This window comes from Xiphias gladius, chromosome 1 (assembly GCF_016859285.1).
Source record: "Xiphias gladius isolate SHS-SW01 ecotype Sanya breed wild chromosome 1, ASM1685928v1, whole genome shotgun sequence".
Lineage (NCBI taxonomy): Eukaryota > Metazoa > Chordata > Actinopteri > Istiophoriformes > Xiphiidae > Xiphias > Xiphias gladius.
Window position 1 is genome coordinate 15,149,695 of NC_053400.1, and position 26,738 is coordinate 15,176,432.

Sequence of the window (26,738 nt, forward strand, 5' to 3'; positions counted from 1 at the left end):
ATTTTCAGAAATTTTCAGTGAAAAACAGAAAGAACCCTTTTTTTTTTGTAGCGCTCCGTTTTCGACATTTCGTGTGCAGCAAGTTCTTGTAGCGCACACACACGTTGTAAAAACTTTGGCAATAGGAGTTACGGTTTTCGAGAGGTGTGCCAAGCCAACGGTGTCTTCACACCTGCACTTTTTAGTCTGGTTAAACCGGACTCTGGTTCATTTTCCCCCTTGGTGCGATTTCTGAGCAAGCTTGAACACAGTAATCAGCACCAAGACCCCTTCAGAGGATTTGGTTTTTATCAGGTCCGGAACAAACTCTGGAGTGGTTCGTTTGCGGTGGGAGCTCGATCCAACCTTGATCAGACCCAACTAATAGGTGTACTCCGCAAGTCTGAGCTGACGGCTCCTGTAGCCAGCTTTGCATTCTAGGATGCGCAGAGCACGAAAAACTGTAGCAGCTACCTGGAGAATGAGCTGAGGTCTCACTTGGACTAGCAACAAGAAACGAGCAATATACAGTAATTGGTACTGATGCACTGTGATATGATGCCCTGACATAAACTCAGTCTATATCAAACATGACATCTAATCTATGACTTAAATCATTTTATCAATATTGACTCTTGCTCTGTTTGTGACCTCACATAAGCAGAGTGACCATGGGGGCAGAGGGTGCTACCGCCCAAGCACCCACGCTCAGTAGGGGCCCCTATTGAGCTACCTCTTGGATGGACCGCAACAGCGTATGTCTGAGACTGACTGACTGACTGACTGACACTGAGTGATGAAGTTACACCACTGGTTGGCCGAATGCCATGTAACTACGTGATGAAGTTACAGTGTAACTGTAATGTTAAAAAAAAACCCAAAAAAACCCCATCAGTTAAGTCTATCTAGACGGTAAAATGGAGAGAAAGTACAAATCGGGTGCATTAAAACGCAAGGAGCGAGAGAGTAAGACGTTCACTTGCATCATGTTCTCCTCTTATGTCTCATTTCTAGTCTTGCTCGTCCGTTTAATACAACTGCTATGAAGATGGAGCAGATAATCAATCTGTTCAGATTCCTTTGTTCGGTGGAGGATGGTAGAATACACAAATGGACTACACTAAACTACAGCAGGCTGAGCAGGTGCGACAATTGGTGCGTGAAACATCCATAATTAGCCTTTATCGCCTTATTTTTTGGTTATGAAGAAATCAGTTCGATTAACCTGTTGTTTAACTCCATGTTTACCACATTTCAGCACCTGTCTGTGTTGCAGGCTATCTACTTTTTATTGGAATAGGCCTTGTATAGTGTTGTAGACCACTGTGTCTATTATGTTTTGTTATTCCAATGTAAGAAAGACATGGTACTGTGTCAGTGCACCTGCCTGTTGGTTTCTACCGGCGGTGGTGCTGAGCCGTTCCGCTTGCTATACCCTGTGCTGAAACATTTGAACAGCGACTGACAACCTGTTTTCTTTCTGTGTTCTTCAGAACAGGCTTGTCTGACAGAGTGTCTTCACTGTATGTTTTCTTAGATATAGGGGTTGCTTCGCTCAATAAGTGACAGTTTCTTTTTTCTTTTTTTTTTCCTTTTTTGGAAAGGGTAGGATATATATCAGCTATTCTACGGTTGTGAATTTTAAAATTAAGGCCCCATCGAGAATGCTCTGCCCCCACTCTGTGTTGAGTCTAGCTCCGCCCCTGCCTGTACACACCGTTTCCAGGTAAAATTTGACCCGTATATGGACAGTGTACGAACGTCGTTGTCCTTCTGTTGTTTTAACACTTAATCTCCACTTTATTAGGTACAGCTAACTTAAACTAATGCAGTCTAATTGAAGTGTTGATTCAACTTTCTGGTCATTTTGGAGGCTGCAGTTTGTGTTGATGTCGAATTATATTGCACTACGCAGAGAGGTGTTTCTGCCATTTAGACTACCTTCACTGATATAAATGGGGTGGACAAAATAATAGAAACACCTGTCAGTGTAACACAATACAATCAACACCTCTCCGAAACAGTTTCAATAAAAACCAAACGTTATAACCAACATGAAGGTGGACTGCTGTGTTAGACTGCATTAGTTCTAGCTAGGTGTACATAATAGACTGGCACTGGAGTGTGTCTGTTTTTTCATACCTACATGCTTATTATAGTTAGCCTGTATGTTTATGTTTGCTTATCTTTGTTTAGCTGTGCTGTCCTTTTTACTAGTATGTCTGTATGTATCTTTCTGTAAATGTGTTCCCATGTGCAAATAGGTCAGATTGGGAGCTACTTGAAATTGGAGTCAAATTTCTTACATGTTTAAACACACTTGGAAAATACAGTTGATTCTGATTAGTAAGAACTCTGGGCATTAAATATTTAGTCTCAAGAAAATAAATCTTCATAATAATGCAGATGTGTTATGTGTCAAGGTGCTCCAAGGTCCAACCAGATCACTTGCTGGATAATCTTTAAGTATCAAGTTACCAGAATTATTTGGCAGACAGACATATTTGCAGGCCCCAGTAAGATAACATACAGCGATGACTTATGTACTAAACCATATGGCCAAAATACTATACCATACTTTTGTGTACTGTTAGGCTGGGGCTGTTTTTCAAGTTCAACTCCCAAATTCCAATTAAGGAAAGTCTTAATGCTACAGAACACAAGGATATCTCAGAAAATTGAGCGCTTCCAACTTTGTAGGAACGGCCAGGTTCCAAAATCTTATGGAAACCCCCGAAGAGTGGAGGTAGCGTGGAACATTGATGACCATGGTTTTGGAATGAGATGTTCAACAATCACATATAGAGGTGTCCACATACCTTTGTTTTTCATGTTAAAAAAAAAACAAACAAACAAAAAAAAAAAACACATAAGAACCAAAATAATTCAGTACAGAACCATGGCTGTCTTCTCCATTTGCACAAAATACAATGTGGGTATAAATACCTTTCAACAATAAGAGGCAATTCAGTGTGACAGATATTGTAAACATAGTGTTTATACATAATGAATGTGTCATTTGGAGCCCGCCGCATTAAGCATATTGCCTTTGTCTCAGTAACCCATCTTACCCAGAGAAAATATTACCCATCTGCATGATTCTGAAATTTGACGCTTGGTTTCTATTGAGGTAGCTCTTTGCAATCTAGTTCAGGACAAAAAGTTGCGACACAGCACAACACAAATCAGTGGGCTGTGGAGATCGGGCAGGCATTGCGTTCACATATTTTAAGATCCAAACCAAAATAACAGCATTTGATGGACTGAAAAACACTCCTTCATTAAACAATAATGTCTTCAGAACACATGTAAAATTCATGTTTAGCTTTCACATTGTCCACAATTGGATGAGAATGCGAGAAAAATTTCAGAGTTGATTTCATCAACTAAGAAACTACTGACTGACCCATTAATATTTAAAGAACTATAAAGCAGCAGTAGGATATGGAGGTTTTTGCACACAGCGGTGCAGATTCAGGGCTGCATGACCAACAGAAACATCAGTATACTTTATATCTGGGTATGTTTGTGTGGTTACTATGGGTTTATCATGAGCTTGCACCATCAAACACTGACGCAGATCACAACACTCCACACTGTTAAGTTTAAATTATATATATATATATATATATATATATATATATATAGTTGTGAGTTGAATTTCTGCAGTATCTATAAAACAGGGAACAGTTAGAAGCGCTGTACAGTCTGACAACAAAACTAGGAACTGCGGCTGAGTACACAGTGTATATATGTACATACTGTACACACACTGATGTGGGTATATACAAAAATATACACTTTTACAAGTGTGACCCCTCGTGCCACATTACCCTCCTCGTGATTTTAACACCACTGTCATTCACTGAAGCCACATTCCTTGTAGAAAACACATTATTAATCCATAATAGGACAAAATAATAGAAACACCTCTCAGTGTAACACAATACAATCAACACCTCTCCAAAACGGTTTCAACAAAAACCGAACGTTATAACCAACATGAAGGTGGACTGCTGTGTTAGACTGCATTAGTTCTAGCTAGGTGTACATAATAGACTGGCACTGGAGTGTGTCTGTTTTTTCATACCTACTTGCTTATTATAGTTAGCCTGTATGTTTATGTTTGCTTAACTTTGTTTAGCTGCGTTTTCATTCTTTTACTAGTATGTCTGTGTGTATCGTCCCGTAAATTTGTTCTCAGTCCTATGTGCAAATAGGCCAGATTTAGAGCTACTGGAAATTGGAGTCAAATTTTTTCATCAGTTCATGTCCCTACCTACTGATTACTGTTTCATGTTTTAGTTTACTGTCGTTACTGGTTGATGAGACTTTTACAGTATATTGTCTTATGTGCACATTGAGCCCCCCTTATGCCCTGACTCATATTCACTGTTACAGTCACTTGTAGTAAAATATGGACAAGCTTAAGCAGTCCTGAGCTGGATGTCTCAGCAGGGCTTTTCACCTATCAGAGAGGGTTTCTCTTCTGTTAATCCTAAGAGGGGATCTGAGGTGGGCTGAGAGGGGGAGATATCCCTCTTTTTGGACAACATGTGGCATAAATGTTTTACAGAATAGTTTAGAGAAGACAAAGTTTGACCTTAAGGCCTCCTCTCGTTAAACATCATCAAATGAACTGTTGATTTTTTCCCTCCAAAACAGAGTCAGTATGAAAAAAATCCTACTTGCTCAGTGGTTAAGATGCTCTTGTTCACTGACTGGTGTTCAGTTATACACCCCCCTTTTGATGCAAATAAAGGTGTCTGTCTGCAAGACTGGCAATCTCTCTCCTCTCTTTGAATGATGCTTTTAGCTATTCCCAAACACACCCACACACACACCCACACCCACACCCACACACACACACACACACACACACACACACACACACACACACACCCCTCACTATCAGACATCAAAGACATCAAATCAGGCAGCCAAATTTATACCCTCGTTCCATTATAAAAACTGACACCAGATCAGCAGCTAAGAGCCATCCTCTCCCTGGCTTATCCTGCACTCTGAACTGAGACTCGAAAGAAAGAACAATGAGAAACACAACATATTGTAAGCAAATGTGAACCCAACACTTAATGACTTGTCCGCGAGTTATTCTCTGTATCCAAAGGCTTTTACCCCTTTTCATTCTTCCTGGAAGGAACTTTGGCACATTGTGCTAAAGATGTAAACATTTAATCATCCAATGAAATGAGGTGCTGGACTTTACAGTCATTTCCTTTGTGTATAACATAAAAAATAATATCAAATAAGATAGCAAACTCTTCGTCTTTACAAGAATAAGACTAGTTTAAAAAGAAAGGGCTTTAAACAACTTATCTGAAGCATTGTAAGCAGACAGTATTGCCATGGTCACTCAGGTACGTGCAGTTTGGTTCTCATGCCTGTTCTGAGGTGTAACTAGGCCCGTTTCCACTGAACAGCCAGGTTAGCAAGACTGAATTTACAGTTTATATAGAAAAAGAAAGAAACAGAGACAAAAAAAAAGTGTGAAAAAGAAAAAAGTCTGAAACTGTGATTGCGCGTTTTGCATCAGACGTTTACTATATCCAGTCCCTTTTTAACCCTAGTTCTCTGATTGTTACCAACAACAAGTGTGGCAATGGAGGGCGCTATAGGCCACTAAAACATCAGCATGTGACCCTCACAGACAAGTTCAGTGGACTTGAAAATGAAGACCTCCTAGTTTGAGGTGTCTAACTATCCCACATTGAAGAGCATCAACATTTGATGACACGTTTTTACTTGGGAATTGCCATGCTCATGCCGCATAGTTGGATGTCGGAATGATGCCAAATTAGGAGGCTGCATCATTTACATATCGAGCCCATTAACAGTTCTAGACTAGACCCTTACACATATAAATGAAAAGTAAAGGAATAACTACTAAAAATGATTCTACCTTCAACCACTTATCCCAGGACACCCAAGACCTCAAATCTGCCCTATAAATGATCTTCATCTTTACACCCATCAGGCTCAAACAGCTGCTTGGGTCCTAAATTCAGAATCAGCTGAAAACTGATCATCTATAACACTCCATGTGTTAAAAATTAGCTCCAGCTACTTTGAAGGACCGTGTGTGTGTGTGTGTGTGTGTGTGTGTGTGTGTCTGTGTGTGTGTGTGTGTGTGTGTGTGTGTGTGTACACTGCACCATGTAGTAGGCTAGGGGGAACTGATGTGATTCAGGACGCTACCATGTTTACACACTTGCTCCACTGAAATGAATTTTTTGTGTTTAGATGCACATTTAAGGGAAATTAATAAAAAATCTTCTTGTGTATTGCAGTATTCTTAAGAAATTAAGACACAACTGAAAATGTTTCATGTTATTTTACCTTTTCCAAACAGAATGGCAAAAAAAAACAACAAAAACTTCTCCAGTATTTAAAACAGTAAATCCATCTCTTGATTAACAATAAATCTAACTGTAACCCTAAACCAGATTTACCCGTGAGTCTGGTCACCAAGGCAACACAAAACTTCTCTCACATCTCCACCTCAGGGTTGAGTCTCACTCTGGCCTCACACCCACGGGTCCTGTGCCTCGCAGCACAATGAAGCAACATATCAAGTCACAGGACAGGCTTTTCAACCAGCTGCAGTTTCAGCTGACCTTCTCAACTCCTCTCGCTCCGTTTACAGATGGGTGAACTTGTAAGACAAGGCAAGCATCAGTTATGAGGGGGAAAAAAATGGGGAAAAAAAAAAAGCATACATGGGTATCAGACAACACAGCAAACAAGACCAGCTGTCTTTGTCAGTTTTGGAGACTCAGTAGGAAAAAAAAAAAAAAATCTAAGGAGCATTTATAGGTAAGGATGTGAATGTGCGTGTGAGAGAGGAAGAGAAATAATGAGAAACAGAGAGGATATTTCATGTTATAAAACACTCAAGGCTGTAGGTTCTTTCTCGACTAAACTAGGAAATAGGAGTTGCGATTTCTATATGTATTTTCTGTTGTACAGTACATCTGTTCAGAGATGTTTTGCGTTTATGGAATTTCCTTAAAGCTGCCAAGGGATGAGTCGCTCCGAATTTAAATCAAAACCAATTTCCGAAAAATCCACCATCATTACTCATCAGTGACTGAACAGTACAGAGGATCACAGCAGTGAAGATGAAGTGACGAGGAAGCACAGAGGAGACTAGTGTTGCAAAAGATACACAACAGGCATCAGGTATTGGACCCGCAAAAACAGATACATGCATTGTTAATGATATCAGTGACACAGTCAGGTAACAAGAAACTAAGAAGAAACTAAGAAGTGGCACGATGTTGTTTGGTAACACCAAAATTTTGTTGCATCAAAGTAGCAAACAAGAAAAGCGTTCTTATAAGTATCATCACAAGCTAAGTAGTCCTGCTTGTGCAATCAGAAAAACCTTCCCACCTCTGACTGAAACGGAGTGAGGACAAACAGTAAAACCTTGTTAATATCAGTGTCAAACGTCTGAACAGATGACTCGTCTAACAGCCACAATGAAGACAAAAGATGTATTAATGCAAAACACTACTGACTGAGTTTAACCGCGTGAACGTGTTGGTGACGCATGCAGCCAGTAGGAGCTTTTAAGCACATGTGTGCATGCACATTTCATACAGTGTGACTACAGTCAGGACTTTGGAAACCCTTTTCTTTCTGCATGACATCTGTTCTCAGGCTGGAATAAGCAAGGTTTTACTTTGTCAACAAAACTGAGGGAAATGTGAGGTTTCTATAAATTAAAAATAAAAAAAACAACTTGACTTTGTTAGAGGCGCTTCATTATTAGACATCCTAGACATTTGCCACATATGGACACTGGTGGTTTTCCTATGCCAGTGCATGCAGGTGCAAACACTTCTCTCAATCATGTCTATGTGAGTTAATATGTAAAGCATTTGGGTATCTCATCATGGTGGTATTACAAAATGTCAGTTATCCATTTGCAGCAAACACGTTAGCTCCAGAGAGGAAGCCGCAAAATCAAATCCAGTTTGGGCATGATTATTAGACAGTAACCTTACTACATTGGCAATGTTGACACAGGCTAAGACAATTACCTGTCCAGGAAAAAGAAGATGTACAAACTGAACTGCTCCACAGGGAGCAGTTAGAGAGCAGCGAGAGCATGTAAGGAAAAATTCTTTTAATCGCTCCTCTGGTATTCCTGAAGCACAAAACATCCATTTGAAATTTGGTTCCATTTTCGTGACAAAGGTAAACAAAAGAAGACTGGTAGGAGATTTATTTTCTGTGTATTGTCTTTAGAGACATAACAGTGTCGAAGTGAAGATGCTGTAGCAGCCAGTGCTACAGCCTGAAGACAAATAGTAAATCTTCAGGGTGGGCTTCAAGAAACTTCCTGGTTTCAGGGATTGTTCTTCAGGGCCAAACTGGTGTCAGGCCCAGTACAAAGTACAGAAGCTCCTCCCTGAACCCCTCCCCCCTCCCCAAGACACATTCTGTAGGAAAAAATGTTTCGAAAACAAATGAGTACACACAGCATTCTTCTCTCCACCGCGTCTCTCTTTTCTTAGTTGATCCTGTAAACCAATGAAAGTAAAAAAGAGGAAAAGCTCAAGGAATCGAGTCCATTCCTCCCTTTACATCACTCTACACCCAAACCTTTACCGAAACCACAACCTGAGGCCTCCGTCTGCTGTAACGGGCTCTAGCTCGGTGTGGAAAACCACTGAGAGAGCAATGGAAAGAAGCAACAAAACCAACATCCAACATCCGATTCTCCCAAGAACAAAAAGACTCCTGTGAACCCCTGTGGCGAATTAAGAGCAAGAAATAAAAAATATTAATAAGAAAATAAAATAATTACAAACTAAAAATGTCAACGAGTTCTATTTCACCAGCACTGAAGAAAGTAAAAGAAAAAGGATTCACTCGTCATTTCCTCTGGAACCATCACTGAAAAAACACTGAGGTATGTAGTTCACTCCAGTATGGTCTGCAGGCCCCTCCCCCCACAGGGCGTGGCTCGTGTTTTTTGGGGGTTTTTTTATAGGAGGGGTGAGGTGGGGGAGAGGGGTGTAGACATGAGTGGCTGCACCTCTGAGGAGGAGGAGGAGGAGGAGCAAAAAGCATCCATTTATCCATCAAGTTTGTCTTTCTCCTTGAGTCCACCATCTTACCCGCTTCTCAGAGTCTGCTGGCCGTCTCTATCCAAGATCCAACTCTACCTGGCGTCTGTAGCGGCCCCTATGATTGTAAATTGAGGGTGAACTTCCACTGCTGGTTGAGGCTGGGGCTGCAGACCTCCACAGTGAGTCCGCCCATCCTGGCACTGCGGCTGTCCAGGCAGAGGTTACTGCCCACGTGACGAAGCTTCGAGTTGGACTCAATCTGCTCCCATTTCTGGCAAGGAGAAAACAACAATAGGATACACACATACAAAACACATACTGTGCAGAAATGTTACACACGTCCTTCTACTGGAGTGTGTTGTCTTGCTATTTTTCCTGATTTGCAGACAAGAGTGGAGCTGCAGGCCGAAATCAATGTCTTTACCTGTCTGCTGTCGTTCTCTCGACAGCCTTGAAGTTTGATGAGGGAGCCGGCTGTTCTGTCCACTACAGTCAGACACAAGTCCATGTGTTTGACCGATTTGTCCTTGGTCAGGGCCCATTCCTTTACAAAAACAGATACAAGTTAAAATGGTTGATACAAATGCATTCACACTTCTGCAAGCCAACATACTCTAGGGGTAGGGATGTTCTGAGCAAGGCTTTTTCCAATAATCCAAGAATTGGCCAACATCATTTTCTCTGACCTGATGTTTTCTTTTATAACATAAAACGGCTACGCAGTACATGTTAATGAAATGCTTGATGGCTGAACACCTTTACAACAGGAAAGAAAAAACCTGCTTCACGGTACAAACACGAAGTGGTTATTTAAAAAAAAAAAAAAAAAAGTCCTCTTACTTATGACAGCTGGCACACACTGAGGTTAATGGGTTACATTGAACAAAGGTCTGGCCTTACTGTAAATCGGGCTCCAGATATCAAATACCAGAGGAACAAGAGATGTCTTCATCAGATTGGTTGATAAAGGGAAATGTAAGACCAGTTTTGCCCTCTTTAGATGAACAAATAAAAAGGAACACTTTTGTTCTATAATGGTTTGTGTTGCTCTGATTTAACAAACATCAGCAGCAACAGATAATAGTGGTGGGGTTGAGTGACTTCATTTTAGTATCTGTGTTATATTATACTCTTACTATCAAACTGACACTCAGAGGAAGAATAGCTAGTATTCATCAACATATTGTTGTCTCCTCAGAATATGTTTTCTAAAGAACCGTATTGTAATTTACAGGTCTAATTAAACAGGGCTTCTTTGTTAGCCAGAGCTGCAGTTAATTTCGAGTTAGATTTGACACAGCACCAGTTTGTTTTTTTAAAACTGCAAAACTCCTTACTGTATGTGGCAAGAACCGAGAGTAAAGGAGATACGTAACGTCAGTGTCTGTTACTCTAAGTGACAGCAGTTTCCCCCTCTGCACCTGTCATTCTATTTCAGGAAAAAACTATTTGAGAAACCGCTGACAGAAACACACTAGTATAAGCTTATGTGCATGTGTGCTAACACACGAACACATGCGAGCGCGCACACACACACACACACACACACACACACACACACAGTGGACACCTTCCACATTCAAAGTGCTCCAAGAAATTACCACTTCCATGTACAAAAATTCTGCAAGTTACGTTTGCAGGTGAACTGACATACAGCCTACATGTACTAACTGTAAAGATGTTCATGCAAATATTAACTTTTTTTATTTTTAATTATTAAGTTATACTCAGTTCCACCTGTCCTTCTGTTTAAACACATTTTAGTTACTACGGTCTTGCTGAAAAACAAACAAAGAAAAAAAGCTTCACAGTGAGTAACATTCGACCTAAAATTGCTGAATCCTTCAACACACCCCCTGTATTCTCACCACAAGTGCCACCACCAGCAACCCAGGTGTTTCTAAAGCAAGGATTTGACAAGCTGACCTGTGTGTGTTGTCGTGGTAACGCTACCTGGTTTCCCCCAGCGTTGTGGCATTCATAGACACCCACCACCCCGTCAGCAAAATGGCCCAGGGTGTCCAAACAGTTTCCTCCCTGCTGCAAGGCTCCAAACGCTATGTCCTGGTGATCTGGGACCCTAAACACACACATGCGCAATGTTGTCAAGTTGTCAATGATACATTGACTGTATCATGCTTGTATCAACTCCATAAAGATATTAAGGCATTATTATGACAGAAAACGAAAGAGCCAAATAGAGAGAACCATGTTTGTCAGTCATAGTCTTTAATCTATTACATCTCAAATTATTCCAATGAAGAACTTTTACATTTATACATTATTTCATTCATATACGTGACAAATTACAAACATGCCAAAATGTAATAATGTGCTTGAATCGTAATTGCGGATAATGGTTAGTCATTAGTGTCACTACAGTCATTTGAGGGTCTTATTTAAGTGTAAAATATTAGGGCCCAGCACGCTGGAGATCATTACATCCTCACTGCTACTCCTGATAGAGCTGTGGTCTCTTACAAACCAAATTCTGGTCCAAGATCATCAATGTCATTTATGTCTCATTAAATACTGATATACTGCATATCATACCATTCACCCCATCATATTACATAAAAACTGTTCTTATTTCCTCACCTCAGTTCAGGGTAGACATTCTCCAGGTACCATTTAAATGGCTTACAGCCTAATCTCTTCTTCATCTCCAAACGACTCTGGATACTGAGTGAGGAAGAGACGGTGACAGAATTAAAGGACTGATCACTTGTGGTTTCCAATAAATACTCTAAAGTTTGTTTGAAAGAGAGCCCTGCTCAGTCAGTCTGTAAGGGCAAGGGACAGTGCTAACATGCTGATGTTTTGTAACTTTAATGTTTACCCTGTTCATGACCTTAGTTTAGCGTGTTAGCATGCTAATACATATTAATTACCACTAAAGGTACAACTAAGGCTGACGGGAATATAGTTAGTTTTGCAGGTAAGGAACCAAAGTATTGGACAAATTTAAATTTTCATGGTGCTACATGAAATGTGGGGGATCATCAGTTGTGATGAATCTGTGACCCAAATTTCGTAGCAACCCATCAAGTGGTTGTCGGGACAAAACCACAAACGTCAACCTCGTGGGTTTATGTCAGTCCATCTAGTATATGGTAAAATCTTTCGCTGTATAAGTGAAATTTTTTGTCCTGCTGGTGGCGCTAGATGGAAAGTCCAGGGGATCACAAAAGTCCATAGGTGTCATCCTCTGGGGACCACGAACGTCTGTACAAAATTTTGTGATAATCCATCCAATAGTTGTTGAAATATTTGAGTCTAATACTTTCTGAGACCAGACTCAGACTTTTGGACCCCGCTGTATCTCAAAAAACGCAGACCTCCTGACATTACCATCCTTCGAGCCATGTTAGTTATGACTAAACTCTAAAACACTCTTGTTTTGATATCCATCTACCATTTTCATGGGGCTTTGCCATCTGATCCTTTTCAACAGTGCCATTTGTGTCCATCATGTCCCTTTTACTTTGCCCTATATTGTCATAATTTCACACTAATCCCTTCAGCACATCAAGTAGTGGTCTTTTGATCAGTGCAAATCAGGCACTGACTTTTTGCCCTTTTAAGCCACATTAACTGCCTCATGTCATTTCAATAAAAGGGGTTACTGACTTCTTTTACAGCTGACATACTGCTAATTGACAAACCAATTAACATGCCTATTCATGTGGCTGCCTTTGTGATGATCTGATTTAGCGGCATTATTCTGTCTAACTTAATGGTACTTACTTTCCGTAGGGGACATTTCTCGCCGAGGGGACAGCAGCATAGTAGAAGTTTTTATACTCATCCATCCACACTTCTGCTGCTCTCCTCGTGTTCCTTAGAGAGAGGGGAGATAAGTAAAAATCAATGAGGTGTGAGGGACAGGGAGACAATGGAGCGAGATGTGATAGAAAACAGGCAAAAGGAGACATGAGCAATGAAACGGGGTAAAAGAGCGAGCTAGAATGGGGAAAAATAGGAGGAAAAATAAGGATGGAGAAGGATATAAAAACTTGTTTGGTGACAAGTGACAAACAGAGTGTGACAGAGAGATGGAAAAACAGGGACAGAGACAGATTAAGGACAGAGGTATGTGGCAGAGTATACCAGTGCTGAATGGGAGCTGTGCCCAGACACCACCAGTCATCTCCAAACTGGACATGCTGTGTGTGTGTTTGTGTGCGTGCGTGTTTGTGTGCGTGAGTGTGCGTGTGCGTGCGTATGTATGTGTGTGTGTGTGTGTGTGTGTGTGGTGTCCAAGGAATGTGGCACTAGACAGACAAAAACATGGACACTCACACTTTGCCCTGCTCTCAATTCTCAGTTTTTCATACATCTATACAGCCGTCAGAGTTCCACTGGTTGAATATACCAGCTGCCTCTACAGTGATGCATTTAGCATTTTTGTTTTCTATAGAAAATTCAAGGACATTCAAGGAAACGGAACTTCTGGCACGCTGAATGTCTCAGTTTCAAACACAGAGGAGTAGTTATGCCTTAATGAGGCTTCTGCTAGGATACAGTATTTCCAGAGTACCATATACTGGAACCCCAATATAACCAACACTTTTATCCGGTGACTATTTTCAATGTGCAACCATCCTGCCCAATGCAGAAACCTCAATTTCATCCTGATCCACCTGCACCCCAGTAACAGAAACTAGGAATTTTATACGGGGTCTAGAGTGGCTTTTCTTCACATTGATTGTCAGTTGGCCTTGTCTCAGCATGTTTCGAAACAACTTGGATTTCTGGGAAATGCTGCCCGGAAGAACAATTATGCTGTCTGCCATCCAAGCAGACAAAACATGTGCCGTCTCATAGCTCCCCAGGGTCACCGCCAGCAGCCACATGGGACGGACTGTGGGGTTTTTCTTCAGACTAAAGGGCAAAATGCCAAACTGGAGCAGCGTCAAAGCACAGATTAAGCGGTTCTGCGTTTTGAGCCTCCATTGTTGAACTGATACATGAGAACACCACTGCACCCGTCAATTAATAAAAGATACCTTGAATTGCTGCAAAGGGCTATACAACTACCTATGAGACCATTTTCACTTTTATGTAACTGACAAAAACACACTGGGATTGTCGTCCACAGGAGGAATCTTAGCTGGAGTGGCAGAGTCACATTTGTAGAAAACATGTCATAATAAGCTCTGAAACAGTTCTATCTAATGTTGCAGTTCATACATATCCACTGGAGTCTTTTCTGTTCGGTTTCATCCAGCTCAGCGTCCATTCAGGTGGATCTACTTCACAGTTTCTAAGCATTAACCGAGTGATAAAACATGAGTGCACCTGCTGGATTAATTTCTACATCTTGAGCATCCCCGTAGGTCAGCATCTTGTTTGCCACGTTGTGTAGCTATAGGAGCTATTAAGTCATGTTTACCTGCACCTAAAAAAGACTACATTTGCCATGGAAGATGGGTCGCAGATATCACTAAGAATGACAGTTTCTGACAACAACTTCAGAGAAAGTGATGTTCTGATGATCTTGGTCTATTATGCCCTTCATTATGTGTTTTTTTCCCTGTGTAATGTACATCACTGCGAGGACCAGGGAAACCACAGCCACTTTAAACTCCCTGTTATCTGTTTGTTGAGCCGCCCGTACTTTCTTAATCGGGGCATGGAGGGTTTGTTGGGCTCATTTCCAGGGGTGTTTACTTGAGGCTGGGCACTGTGTCAAAGTGGATATCCATATCTTTCCATGTATCATGTTCCTGATTGCAGATGTTCAGTGATTATGTTGTCACATTTATCAGAGCTCTAAAGGGCAGCACATGGCAAAACAGATCTTCCATATTTAACAAGAGCATTCATTCCTGATACTAAACCAGGTTTCTCTGTGATTACTTGGCTTTTAACTGTTGTTGCTTGCTTTTAAATATCTAACATGGGTTTGATTCGCAGACCTGTAGTAAAAGTCAACAATGTATGTTCAGTTATTTAAACCACAGCCCAAGAAAATAATTTTCACCCTAGTACTTCATGCAAATAACTTGAACTTGGAAATAATTTTAGTAAAAAGAGATGCCTAAAGAGAGGGGGGCTAGATTGCACAGCTGTCATGGAAACGTAGGTGTTCAGATTTAAAAATTTTTTCGCAGCACTTGAAGGACTTCTTGTCCCATGTCAGATTAAAAGTTGAGGCTGAAAGTTCATTCTTGACCTCGGAAAAAGTAGTCGACAAAACTATGTCACAACAAGGTCCATTTAGTAGCTGCTCTGGAGCTTTTCAATCAAATCACATGATCCTCAAGCGCCTGATCTTTAAGTGCGTGACAACTGGGTCAACTCCACTCCTGACGAAGATCATGTGATGAGACTGAAAGGCTCGGAGCAGCAGCTAGTAAATGGACCTTGTGATGAGATCCTTTTCTCAACTGCTGACATACAAGATCAAGGATGAACTTTGATCCTCAGAGTAAACGTCCTCTTTACCCGATCTCAAAGTCACACCATCTGCTGAATTTAATGGACTGCTCTAGCCGAGAAACATGAACAGTCTACCTGTAATTCTGTCTGGTAATAACTGATTATTTGGTGTGTGAATATCTTAACACATTTTTTTCACTCCATATCTTAATTTTTGGGCTGTGGCATTTGGTCCCCAAACAATAACAACTATCCAGGAGAGGGTAAACAATGGTAGAAATGTTTTTAGGAATGGGAAATGATTGTGGGGAAGCCTCAGATTTGAGAGAGTGTTTTTATATGTGTCTTGGCATATGTGTGTGTGTGTGTGTCACCTCGCAAACACAGTCCCGCTGCCCCCGGGGAAGGTGTACGGATGTTGCTTTCTGAAGACATGGCCAACCCTACTGCAGGGGATGATCTCCAGATTGCCACCACACTGCCACACACGAAATGAGATCTCTGAAACACACACACACACACACACACACACACACACACACACACACACACACACACACACACACACACACACACACACACACACACACACACACACACACACAGACACAGGTCAAAAACACTTTTCCTTTCCCACACCCATTCCAACAAACTGTCTCCATAAAATATCAAAGCTAGTTATTATAAGCAGTATGAAAACAGCTTTGTCTGCTCCTCCCTTCAGTGCGTAGATACTGTCAGGTTCCCTCTCCAACATCGTCTGCATTTGAATAAGTATTGTCTAAATGAACACACAAGTAAACCAGCATCTGAACTGTCCTTCTGTTTATTCTTAACAATATCCCAACTGAATTCAGACAAAGGCTACAACGATAGACAGCTGTTATTACATCATTGTACTGTATGTGAAAATGAGCTCTATTGTGTACACTACGTTAATTTTCACTCAATATTGACTTTAATTATTATCATGACATTAACACTATAATTTTCTAAGATCAACTGTGCTCAGGAAGATTTTACCCGTATCGGACCCTCAAATTACTGATGCGTTTTCTGTTTTGTTTTTTTGTTTGTTAGATTTAATCATATTCTTGGGATGGAAACCCAGATGATCTCATGATGAACACAGTGTGAGACACATCCCTACTTCCGTACCAAATCTCATGGGAGAGAGGAGATTTCGTACGTGAGCAGGAATCTGTGCTTTTCAAGCCAACGGAACAGCATTTATGATGGAAAGACCTTTAAAAACGCCTGGAAAAACTACTGACACGTCTAACACCTTCACAGGCTGATAGTCAGGGGATGAGACAACACTTGACAGCAGCCAAGTGTATTGATGGTAAATGTTGAAAGTAGTCATAGTTTATTCCCTGTAATCTAAATCACCTTGTTCTATTTGAGTTTTTGGATTTGAGTTTTGTTTACCTTCTCTCACCATGATTCTCTGTTCCTCTGACATCCATTACTGTGTCAGACTTTCATCTGCTCCACTGTGATTCTACGGAATCTTTCTTTGCACTGTAGCTGCACTCACCCAGGTTTTCTCCTCCCCATACATCCATCATCATGTCATACTTTCCCAGCTGCTCGAAGTATTCCTTATCCATGACAAATAGACCTCCTGCTATCATGGGAGTCCTGCATGGGTAGAGAGAGAAAGAGGGCAGGTGGATGGAGCGAGGAAGAGAGTGAGATTAGTTGTTCGGGCAACCAAAAGTGTGTTTGCAGTGCATGGACACCTGAGTGTGTGTTTGTGTGTGTGTGTGTGTGTGTGTGTGTATGCGTTTGTGCGTGTCTTACTTTATGGGTGCGATGGGGTTGCCTTGTCTGGCTCGTCTCTGCTCCACAGTCATGTAGTCCCATTTAAACACCAAATTCCAGTCAAAACCTACAAACAAACAAACAAACAAACAAACACACACACACACACACACACACACACACACACACACACACACACACACACACACACACACACACACACACACACACACACACACAGAGGACAAAAGACCAACACATTTACAATTAGTTGGGATTAAGTAGCAGTCTTGTTATATAATTATATTTGGTAGGTTCAGGCAGGTCAGAATAGTTGACTGGATACATCTGCAGCCTGAGTTCGTGTGTGTGTTCATGTGTCAGCAGAGAGAATACAACTCCCAAACCTGTCAACGTGCGTAGTTGCTTCCCAATTCTACTCTGTATATTATGGGATAGTATGGGATAGTCATCACAGAGGAAATTTTTTGTGTCAGTATAAATAGTGAGTATACACATTTAAAAATAAATATTTTTTTTATATTATAATTTTATTAACTTATTTATTATATTTATTTTTTTAAATTATTTATTAATGATGGCAAAATGAGAATGAGAATGAAGCAGATGCTTCTGTATGTCATAAATAACAAGCAATTAAAGAAAAACATTACCGAAAGCTGCATTATGTCCTCTGTACTAATCTGCACAGCGCTGTATACATTTTTGGAATTAGTATATTTTAGTTTTGGTTTTGTACCAACGGGACATTGTAATAGAGGTGTCACCAGATGTAAATCAAACTGAATTTGTAACAGCTGCAAATTCAAATTTGGAAACTTAAACCTGCATTGATTTTTTTGGCCACTGGGTGGCAGATGAAACCAGCTGTGAAAACAGCACTGACATATCATCTTTTAAGTTGATATGGTGAACTAGTTATCAATCGTTTGCCTATTTACACATCCAGCAAACACGGAGCAAAGTCACTTTTTATTTGGACTCATCTTTCTGGCCAGCTGATGAATTTAAGTCCAATATTCACTCTCTTATTAGCTTTGCTTGTGGTCTCCAATTCCGGAGGAAAATCCCTGCCTCTTTAGCTGCTACATGCTCCACTATGCTCACCAGCTCGTCACTAACTGTGTCTGTCTGCTGTTTGGTGCTGAGCACGTTGTGTACAGTGGCAACCAGCTGCCTGCTGCAGCCAAAAACGACGGTGGGAGAGCTGTTAGACAAAACCAAATTCCCTGTGGGTTCATCTCTATGAGTGACCCCTTTTATAATTACATGTGGTCATCTGATCCATTGTTAATATACTATTAATTTAGGGATTAAATAGACGACATGTAGTGAGCTGTCTCACCACTGCATTAGTTTTATTCTTTATTTCAGCTGTGAAAACCTCTTCCATTTCCAATGTTCACTGCACTTTGAGGCAACAATGTCCATCGACACCACATTCAACAAACAAGCCAATTTACTACATACACCGACATACTGACACACTTCAGTGGGCTTATTTAGTCACTTTATCAGTGTGAATGCACTACATACTTAAAATCCAGCTAGAAATAGTATGCAGTGGGAAATACACGGTTTATGTGTGGTAAGCCGTTAAACTAAGTATGCTGGGTGTAGACTTGGCAGAAGTGCTTGGGTTGTGTGTTACACATAAAAACAGCGGCCTTAAGTGAAAACAGTTTATGAAATAGAACACCGGATGCCAAAACAACAGGTATTAGTGCTGCCAGTAAGACCGCGGCATACACACATGGTAATTCTTTATTAGTAATTCAGTTCTTTAAAAATGTAATACACAGGCTTGTTGCCGAGCTCTACTCACTGAACTACACAAGACTTTGTGTGTGTGTGTGTGTGTGTGTGTGTGTGTGTGTGTGTGTGTGTGTGTGTGTGTGTGTGTGTGTGTGTGTGTGTGTGTGTTCATGTACCTCTCTACTTGGGTACTTTACCTCCTTTCAGATCAGCTGAGGCTCCCACATACTGAAAGTTGTCCATGTTGATGACATCAATAATAGGAGAAACTACTCTGGTCTTGTCCTGAAAAGAAAGGACAGAGAAAAAAATTTTTGATTCAAACTTTTGCAGCTCCGCACAAACTCTAAATGGGAATAATGGGAGACCTAGCTCATTCGTAAATATTTACTACAAGTCTTGTCAAATAAAAGGACCAAAATAAGCCGAGCTACAGGTGACTCTGAGTACTTTACCATATTTTGTGGAATTTTAGAGCAGAAGTAAATATTTCCCTCACCACCAATGATTCATATGTTGAGTCTTTTCTCTATAATTAGTTCAACACCGTGTTTGTGATGTAGGACTGAAAGTAAAGCAGCTCTGTCTTTTCACATCAAATCAAACGCTGAGCTAAAAGCCACAGAGCTACATCATACAGTAGTTTAGAGAAAGAACTGCTCAAGTGGTCTGAATGACAACAACAGGAACAGGCTTCCAGGTACTGAGACATTTTGACAAGACACAAGAGGTTTCACCCACACAGATGGCAGTTTTCCTTCTTTTTTCGTAGTGAGTGATTTATTATTTAGAAATGCAACTAAAGCGAAGAAAAGCAAAGTCAATTAATCTGACAGCAACAATGCTTTAGACTTGGCTTCAGGCATTTATTAACCTGGGAATGGCAAAACACCACGTTTGGGAGGATGAAATGCAGAATCAGAATATTTTCACTCACCAGATAAATATTTAAAGAACAACCACAATTTTACACACTGTTTGTCATTTCAGATTAACATTACATGCAATCAAGAAGCTCCTTCTCAAGTCATTGCTAAAAGGCTTCACTGTAAATATCACCAGACAGTTTAGGTTTATTCTGTTTCAGGATTTTCCTTTTACAGCTTGCTGTGGTTAGGAAAGAAGGTAACATAAACCTGAGAGAGGTCTGTCTTTGTGTCTAAACTCGATAAACATGATGTCTTGGATGGAAAACTGTATCTCTATACAGCTGTTCTGACAGTTGTATGGAGATAAAACCTGACTGTTATTGTCCCACAAGATAAAGATCATCTCTTACATTCTGAGCTCTGACAGAATTCTCCAAACATTTCAGGTCAGAAAATGAAATGTGAAAATCTGAAGCTGTGAAAATGTGCTTTTATATTGATAGAGTCCAAACATTCCTGTGTTCTTGAAGCAATATCATGTGTTCCTTGTTTTTCCCATGAATGTTAACGAGACACTGACTGACCCAGCAGCTCCAGGGGGGCTGCTTTGTAGCTGACCTCTGACCTCTATGTGAAAGAGGGAAGGAAAAAAACAAGTTCCCCGACAGTTATAAATAACTTTATCACTATTGTAAATTAATTTTGATCACTGTGATACAGCACAGTTTTTTTTGTTTTTTTTTTTTAAACGAGATAGAGCCTTAGGGAACAATCCACGCTGAAAACACTTCTATTGTCTTAGTGGCCTTTGTGGGGCATTTTATGGCTGGTGTTGTTGCGATAATGGGACAAAGTCAAGCCAGATGACATGACATAACATCCACTTAAAGCAGTTATGGGAGTTACAGTGACATTCTTTTTCCAAACATGGAGTGCACAAGCTTGGCTGATGGGAGTGACATGTCGGTGTGCATTTTTCCCTTCACTGTCAATTTTAAAAGAAACCTGACAACTGTTTTCATTTCGAGTAGCTTTTAGAGGGCGCAAGGAGGGCAAACCTTGAGGTTTCTCTTCATAATTTCTTGTTGAAGTTGTTTATCGTATACTTGATTTGTCTGTTCACTAGTGTGTGTGCATACATATGATAATATACCAGTATTAACGCATGAAGGTGTGTCTGTGTTCTCTCTACCTCTACGTGTGTGTGTGTGTGTGTGTGTGTGTGTGTGTGTGTGTGTGTGTGTGTGTGTGTGTGTGTGTGTGTGTGTGTGTGTGTGTGTGTGTGTGCACGTGTACCTCTGCCACTCTCTCCAGTAGCGGCTCTAGCCAGTGGTCATTACATTCACAGTGAGAATCCAAAAAGGTGAGGACTGGCGCCATGGCAGCGTCTGCACCACGAACCCTAGAACGCATCAGTCCTGAGGGAAACGTCAGTATTAAAAAAAAAAAAAAACTTATTTAAAGACAACAGTCCTGCTGCCAAACTGAATAATTTCACCCACCACATCATGGAACAGAAGTGGGATGTTTTTTGGGATAAAAATATAAAACTTTCTTCTTCTCTTTTTCTAATTACCCTCTCTGCGGTCGTTTCTCAACACGCGCACTTTCTCAATCTTCCCCAGCAACGCCCCATCCTCCGCTGAAACACAAACAAAGCACACCGCATTCAGATGAGACACACATTACATTTGCATTTAGACATTGATATTAATAAGACTGAGTGTGGGTGTATAATTTTTTTTGCGTGCACTACTCACGGTTATCGCTGTAGTCGTCAACCAGAATTATCTCTTTCACCAAGTGAGGAGGACTTTTCTTCAACACACTAAACAGAGAGAAAGAGGAAATTTATAGGAGGAATAAAAGTATTAAAGAACAGAAAATCTCACCCCACAAATAAAAACAGAAAAGTTTTTATAGTGGACAGCACACACACCATTCACCTACCTGACCACAGTCCGCAGCAGAGCAGAGCGAGCCTCATTGTGGAAGGTGATGACCACGCTGGAGGCTGGTAGTTCTGACTTCCATTGCTTATGTCTGCAACTACACGCACAAGAAGCCATAAAAATTAGGAATAAAAAGACAGAAAAATACAAAATGACAAAGTATAAGGCCTTACACATGTAAAAATGCACAAAAGCACAATTGCATGAACGCTCCTACGCACATAAGCACACAGATGAATGTGCGAGTGAAGCTGCTATATATTAATATATATACACACACACACACACACACACACACACACACACACACACACACACACACACACACATATACACACATACATATACATATACACACACACATACATATATGGTTGCGTGTACAGTATGTGAATACAGTGGTTCCAAAAGTCTGAGACTACTTTCCCATTCACTTGAATAGGAAAGTAGTCTCAGACTTTTGGACACAGACTTTTGTGTGTATGAAGAATCGAAAATCCTGTATCAAGAAATTAACCTTCACATTGTGCCAACAGAGAGGTTTTCTCAGCTTGGCTTTAAAAGCCTAAACACCTAATAAATATACCAAGAAGCATACTGTGCAAAAAGTACAATACATGCTGAATGTACAGTACACACTGCCATTGAACTGTCTATGTGAATGATGTGTGCGGTCCTTTTGTCCCTGTACCACATCTGTCAGCGCAGCATTGGCTGTAAAACCCCAAAGGGGTCTACCTTATTGTTAACTGAAGCGGCATGATTTTATGCATTGTACTGCTGCCACATGATTGGCTGATTGGATAATTGCACGAACAAGCAGGTTTACAGGTGTTCCTAATAAAGTGCTCGGTGAGTGTAAAGCTGTAGAATAAGTCTACAAGTTCTTTAGATCTAGGCTTTTTTCTGGAAAACCCTCACAATCAGTGCTGCTGCATGCTGTGAAAATGACAGATCGCTACCAGATCAATGGGAGACATATCCCTGCTCTCTCAGCACACTAATGGCTCAAGCTGTCTGAGTTAGGTCAATACATCAGTGAGGCCAGTCCACTGCCTTTATAAAAAAACTAAAAAAACATTCATACGGCACGGATGCAGGTAGGGAATCTGCTTGAGCGACACACAAACAAACATGGAGGAGAGTGAACGTGACACAGAACTCTGAACGAGGAGCCTGTACCTAAAAGAGGTGCTACTTCGGTTACTTGGATGTGGTTTGTGTATGAAAAGTCTGACACGGACCAGAAAACCGTACTTCACAAATTATGCCGCAGACCGGTCCCCGCAACAGACTCATGCGCCACTCACCTCTTTTACCAGCTACGCAAGAATCACATCATATGGAGAGAGTCTAAGAATGAGGGCCACAAAAGTGAAGTCGAGTGCTCAAAACAAACCCTAGCAAGAGGTGCAAGAGGCTTTTGCCCGCAACACACCATATGGCAAATGATCGTGAAGATGAAAGGAGATAGAAGCTGCCACTGCAACCTACATCTGCAAAGACATGGGTTTACCCGGTTTACATGGTCAAGAAACGGGGATTTTGTGAGTTAGTGCTAACACTAGGTCCAAGGTACACACACCAAGCCATTAACACTTCCCTCAAGTCGAGTTGCCTCATTTACTGTATAGCAAGAGTGTTGGGCCAAAGTAGAGGATGAAATCCACATTCATTGAATGCACAGAAAATGTGCTATATCGGGATACGTATCATTATCGTTAAATTATCTATATTGGGATATGAGATATTGGTCATATAACACAGCCCTACTTGAAACCAGTGAACAGTAAAACATTCACTGTACCAAAGGAATCCAACACACTCAGACCAGGGTTCCCACACTGACTCATACATCAAATTTAGTCACTTTCCATGACTTTCAAATTTTGGTTTTATGAAATTCCATGGCTCAGAATAAGCATTTTTGGGGTTTGACAACATCCAAGTCTTCTGTACTTATCATTTGGTCAAGAAATCCTTCAGAAATCATATAGGTTGCAATTTTTTTTTAATTTTCCTTAAGCTCCATGTACACTCTTTAAACACTGCCCATTGTCTAGTTGGAGGCTTTAATGTCGAAATATTTGCTCAGAATGTATTTTTTTTCCCAAGTATTTCTGCTTTATTACAGATAACAGTGCAGGTCGACAAGAAAAATGGGCGAGAACAGGAGCTGTGGCATGTGTTGAGACTCGTACTTTAAGCACTTAACTTAAATTTTACTGATTTAATGATTGAGATAATTTTTTGTGTTTGACTAATATCCTGCATAATAATTCAGGAGGTAACAAGAAAAATTTGCAGACAATAAGCTTCCTAAAGCGTATTATGATAATATGTCGTGACTTATTTTTGTCTCCTCATCCATTTAACAAGTAGAACAATCAAAAGCCATTACCAGGGGTTTGTTTTATGAACAGAGCAGACAGTGTGCAGTGTGTTTCTACACTGTTGCTACGTCCTGGTTCCATCTGATAGACCACAATACAGGGAGTTCCCTAGAGATCTTATCGAGTCTGGTGCCAATTAGTCAAATAGACAGATAGCAAAGGACAGCATGTACACACAAATCCCTGCACTCACACATGCAACAGTAAAAGGTTAAGAGGGACAACGCTGTGGTTTGCAATCATATCAACTGTAGTGTGTGCATGTGTTATTGATGCAGGCATTTTTAGCAACAGCAGAGATACATACTGGTCATGTCTTGTATCAGGCACAGCTCTGTCCATACGGAGTTTGTCGCTCTCCACCTGGTTGAACTTGTTCCTGGCGTATGGATCCTGGCCTGGTCGGACCACCGTGGCTCCGACGTATAAATCCTGGTCAAAATCCTGCCAGCGCACTTTACCTGCACACAAACCCAAACATATGAAGCACACGGCCATTATATGTCCATAGAAACTGGAGGATACACTATTTCTGTGTCGTCTTATTTGTGGTTCAACTGAAATGGTGGGTTGGAAAGATGGAGGGGAAAGCTAAAACAAAACAACAAAAAACAACAAAAAAAACAGTCAAATTGCATTCAATTGCAGATGTTTCAAAACTTAAAATGAAGTCCAGCCTACATGAGCATAATGTGGTCATTTGGGAAAAGCATAAAGGGTGTTAGCTCTACAGAAACACACAACTGTACAATGTTGATAACCCTCAAGTTGACAGTTTGCCAGATTGATGTCTACATGTTTTTAGCCCAATTTGATAAATAAGTATAAATTATGATGCGATAGGGGGAGTAAATTCCCATTTCTTTTTTATGTTTCAACTCTCAGATAACCATTAAACCAGAATATAACAATTCTCAAATCCAGGTTTAAATAAGAAATATATTCTCAATGCAACTCTCTGGTGAAATACATGTTAAATAAACACAGCATATCCAAAAAATAAGAGCCTCCACCAAATATGATCTTTAAACCTTCACAAAGGCTGAAAATTGTCACATGAATGAATGGGATTATACATCAGTGGGAATATAAAATGTAGGCAGCAGCATGGCTGATGCAAGAATCCTTCACAACTGACAGGAAGGAAACCTTGCTGCTTCAAGTTGCTGCTTCACAAGGCAGCAACAAGGCACTGAGTAAAGCTGACATGAAATGTATACTGCTTATATGTTGACAATATGCAAAATAGAATTCAGGAGACAAGGCGAGACTGCTTCAGCAAAGCTAGAAAAACAAAAGAACACTTATTATGCACTGCAGTGAGTCAGGGAATTAAAAAAAAAAACAAACAAACAAAAAAACAAAACAAATTTAAGTATTTAATAATTTACTGCAGCCTAAAATACAAGTTTATGAAGACGCATACAAAGAAAACGTCGGGTCTGTCTGACCAGATTACTAAAATCATGGCACAGTAAACAGAGAAAGTTGTCATGTTTAATTTCACAGTTTATCACTGACTACTGAAATACAGACACACACGAATAATAATGCAACTAATTAGCTGGGTGCAGCTGCTATGCTAATGGCTTGTGTTAAGCATATGGCGGTGTGAGATTACACTATATCTCAGTATGTGCATGACAGCTAGAGACGGACAGACAGACAGACAGAAACAGAGCTCGACGGGGAGGAAAAAGCCAGTGAGTGTGTGTGTGTGTGTGTGCTTGTGTCTACCCTGAATGCATGTGAGAGTGTCTGGCATGCTAATTAGCTGGAGCTTGAGATGATCTGCCCGTGCCTATATAACAGTGCCTCCGAGACACTGCTGCATGTGTCGGAGTGTTTGATGTCCTTGCTGATATCTATGTTTAGTGGCGGCATGTAATTAATGTGGTGAAATTAACGTTTCAACTTCTCACTCTGCAAGTCTTTAACTCAGAGTCTCTCTTTCACTGCTGCTGTTTTCTTTGTACGCTGAACCACTCAAAGCACATTAACTGTCCACTTTCTCACTGGGATTACTCATCCGGTTGACATTCTTCCCTTAGTCTCTCAAACCACTTCCGCAGGTACACCCATTGAGACCCAGCTGGTGGTTTGCTGCTTTAGACCCCTCGGAGTCTGTACTGGTGAACGGTGTGGTATGCTGGTTGCCTTTACAGTTTTCACTGTCCCTCGTCACTGAGTTGTTTCCACCCACAACCGGTGACTGGTTGCTTCTGTTTGTCGCAACATTTTCTCTAAATCTCTCGATGCTGTCGTGTTTCCAGGCGATGGTGACTGGCAGGCAGGACTCAGCATCGTTCCCTCCGTCAGTACTGAACCACCAACCCTCCGCCTACCAGCTCAGAGGACGCTGAATGTGCACAACGTGTCTTACTTGAAGAAAACCTTTACAGAGTTAATTAAAACCAGGCTGAAAAGCAGTGTTTCACACCAAGCCGCATTGATGGATGTGGTCAGGAGTGGTCAGATGTGAGCTTTGTTGCACCTGTAACCACACCTAACAGT

The 26,738-nt window shown here is 40.8% G+C and overlaps 1 protein-coding gene across 2 annotated transcripts in view; it reads right to left on the reverse strand.

Moving 5' to 3' along the window:
* Window positions 1-4,873: 4,873 nt before the first annotated feature.
* Window positions 4,874-26,738, reverse strand: part of galnt2 (UDP-N-acetyl-alpha-D-galactosamine:polypeptide N-acetylgalactosaminyltransferase 2) — a 49,188-nt gene continuing 27,323 nt past the window's right edge. The window contains exons 3-16 of one of the 2 annotated variants that reach the window (XM_040129844.1): window positions 24,532-24,685; window positions 21,830-21,928; window positions 21,640-21,707; window positions 21,456-21,521; window positions 21,176-21,297; window positions 19,208-19,295; window positions 17,274-17,361; window positions 17,008-17,111; window positions 15,842-15,968; window positions 12,831-12,923; window positions 11,682-11,765; window positions 11,037-11,163; window positions 9,508-9,627; window positions 4,874-9,354 (exon numbers count right to left, since the gene is read on the reverse strand). In XM_040129844.1, the coding sequence (XP_039985778.1) occupies window positions 9,199-9,354; window positions 9,508-9,627; window positions 11,037-11,163; window positions 11,682-11,765; window positions 12,831-12,923; window positions 15,842-15,968; window positions 17,008-17,111; window positions 17,274-17,361; window positions 19,208-19,295; window positions 21,176-21,297; window positions 21,456-21,521; window positions 21,640-21,707; window positions 21,830-21,928; window positions 24,532-24,685 (1,496 nt within the window). In that variant the 3' untranslated portion in view covers window positions 4,874-9,198. Of the gene's footprint in view, window positions 9,355-9,507; window positions 9,628-11,009; window positions 11,164-11,681; window positions 11,766-12,830; window positions 12,924-15,841; window positions 15,969-17,007; window positions 17,112-17,273; window positions 17,362-19,207; window positions 19,296-21,175; window positions 21,298-21,455; window positions 21,522-21,639; window positions 21,708-21,829; window positions 21,929-24,531; window positions 24,686-26,738 lie in introns of both variants that reach the window. The other variant, XM_040129840.1, reaches the window with a different exon arrangement.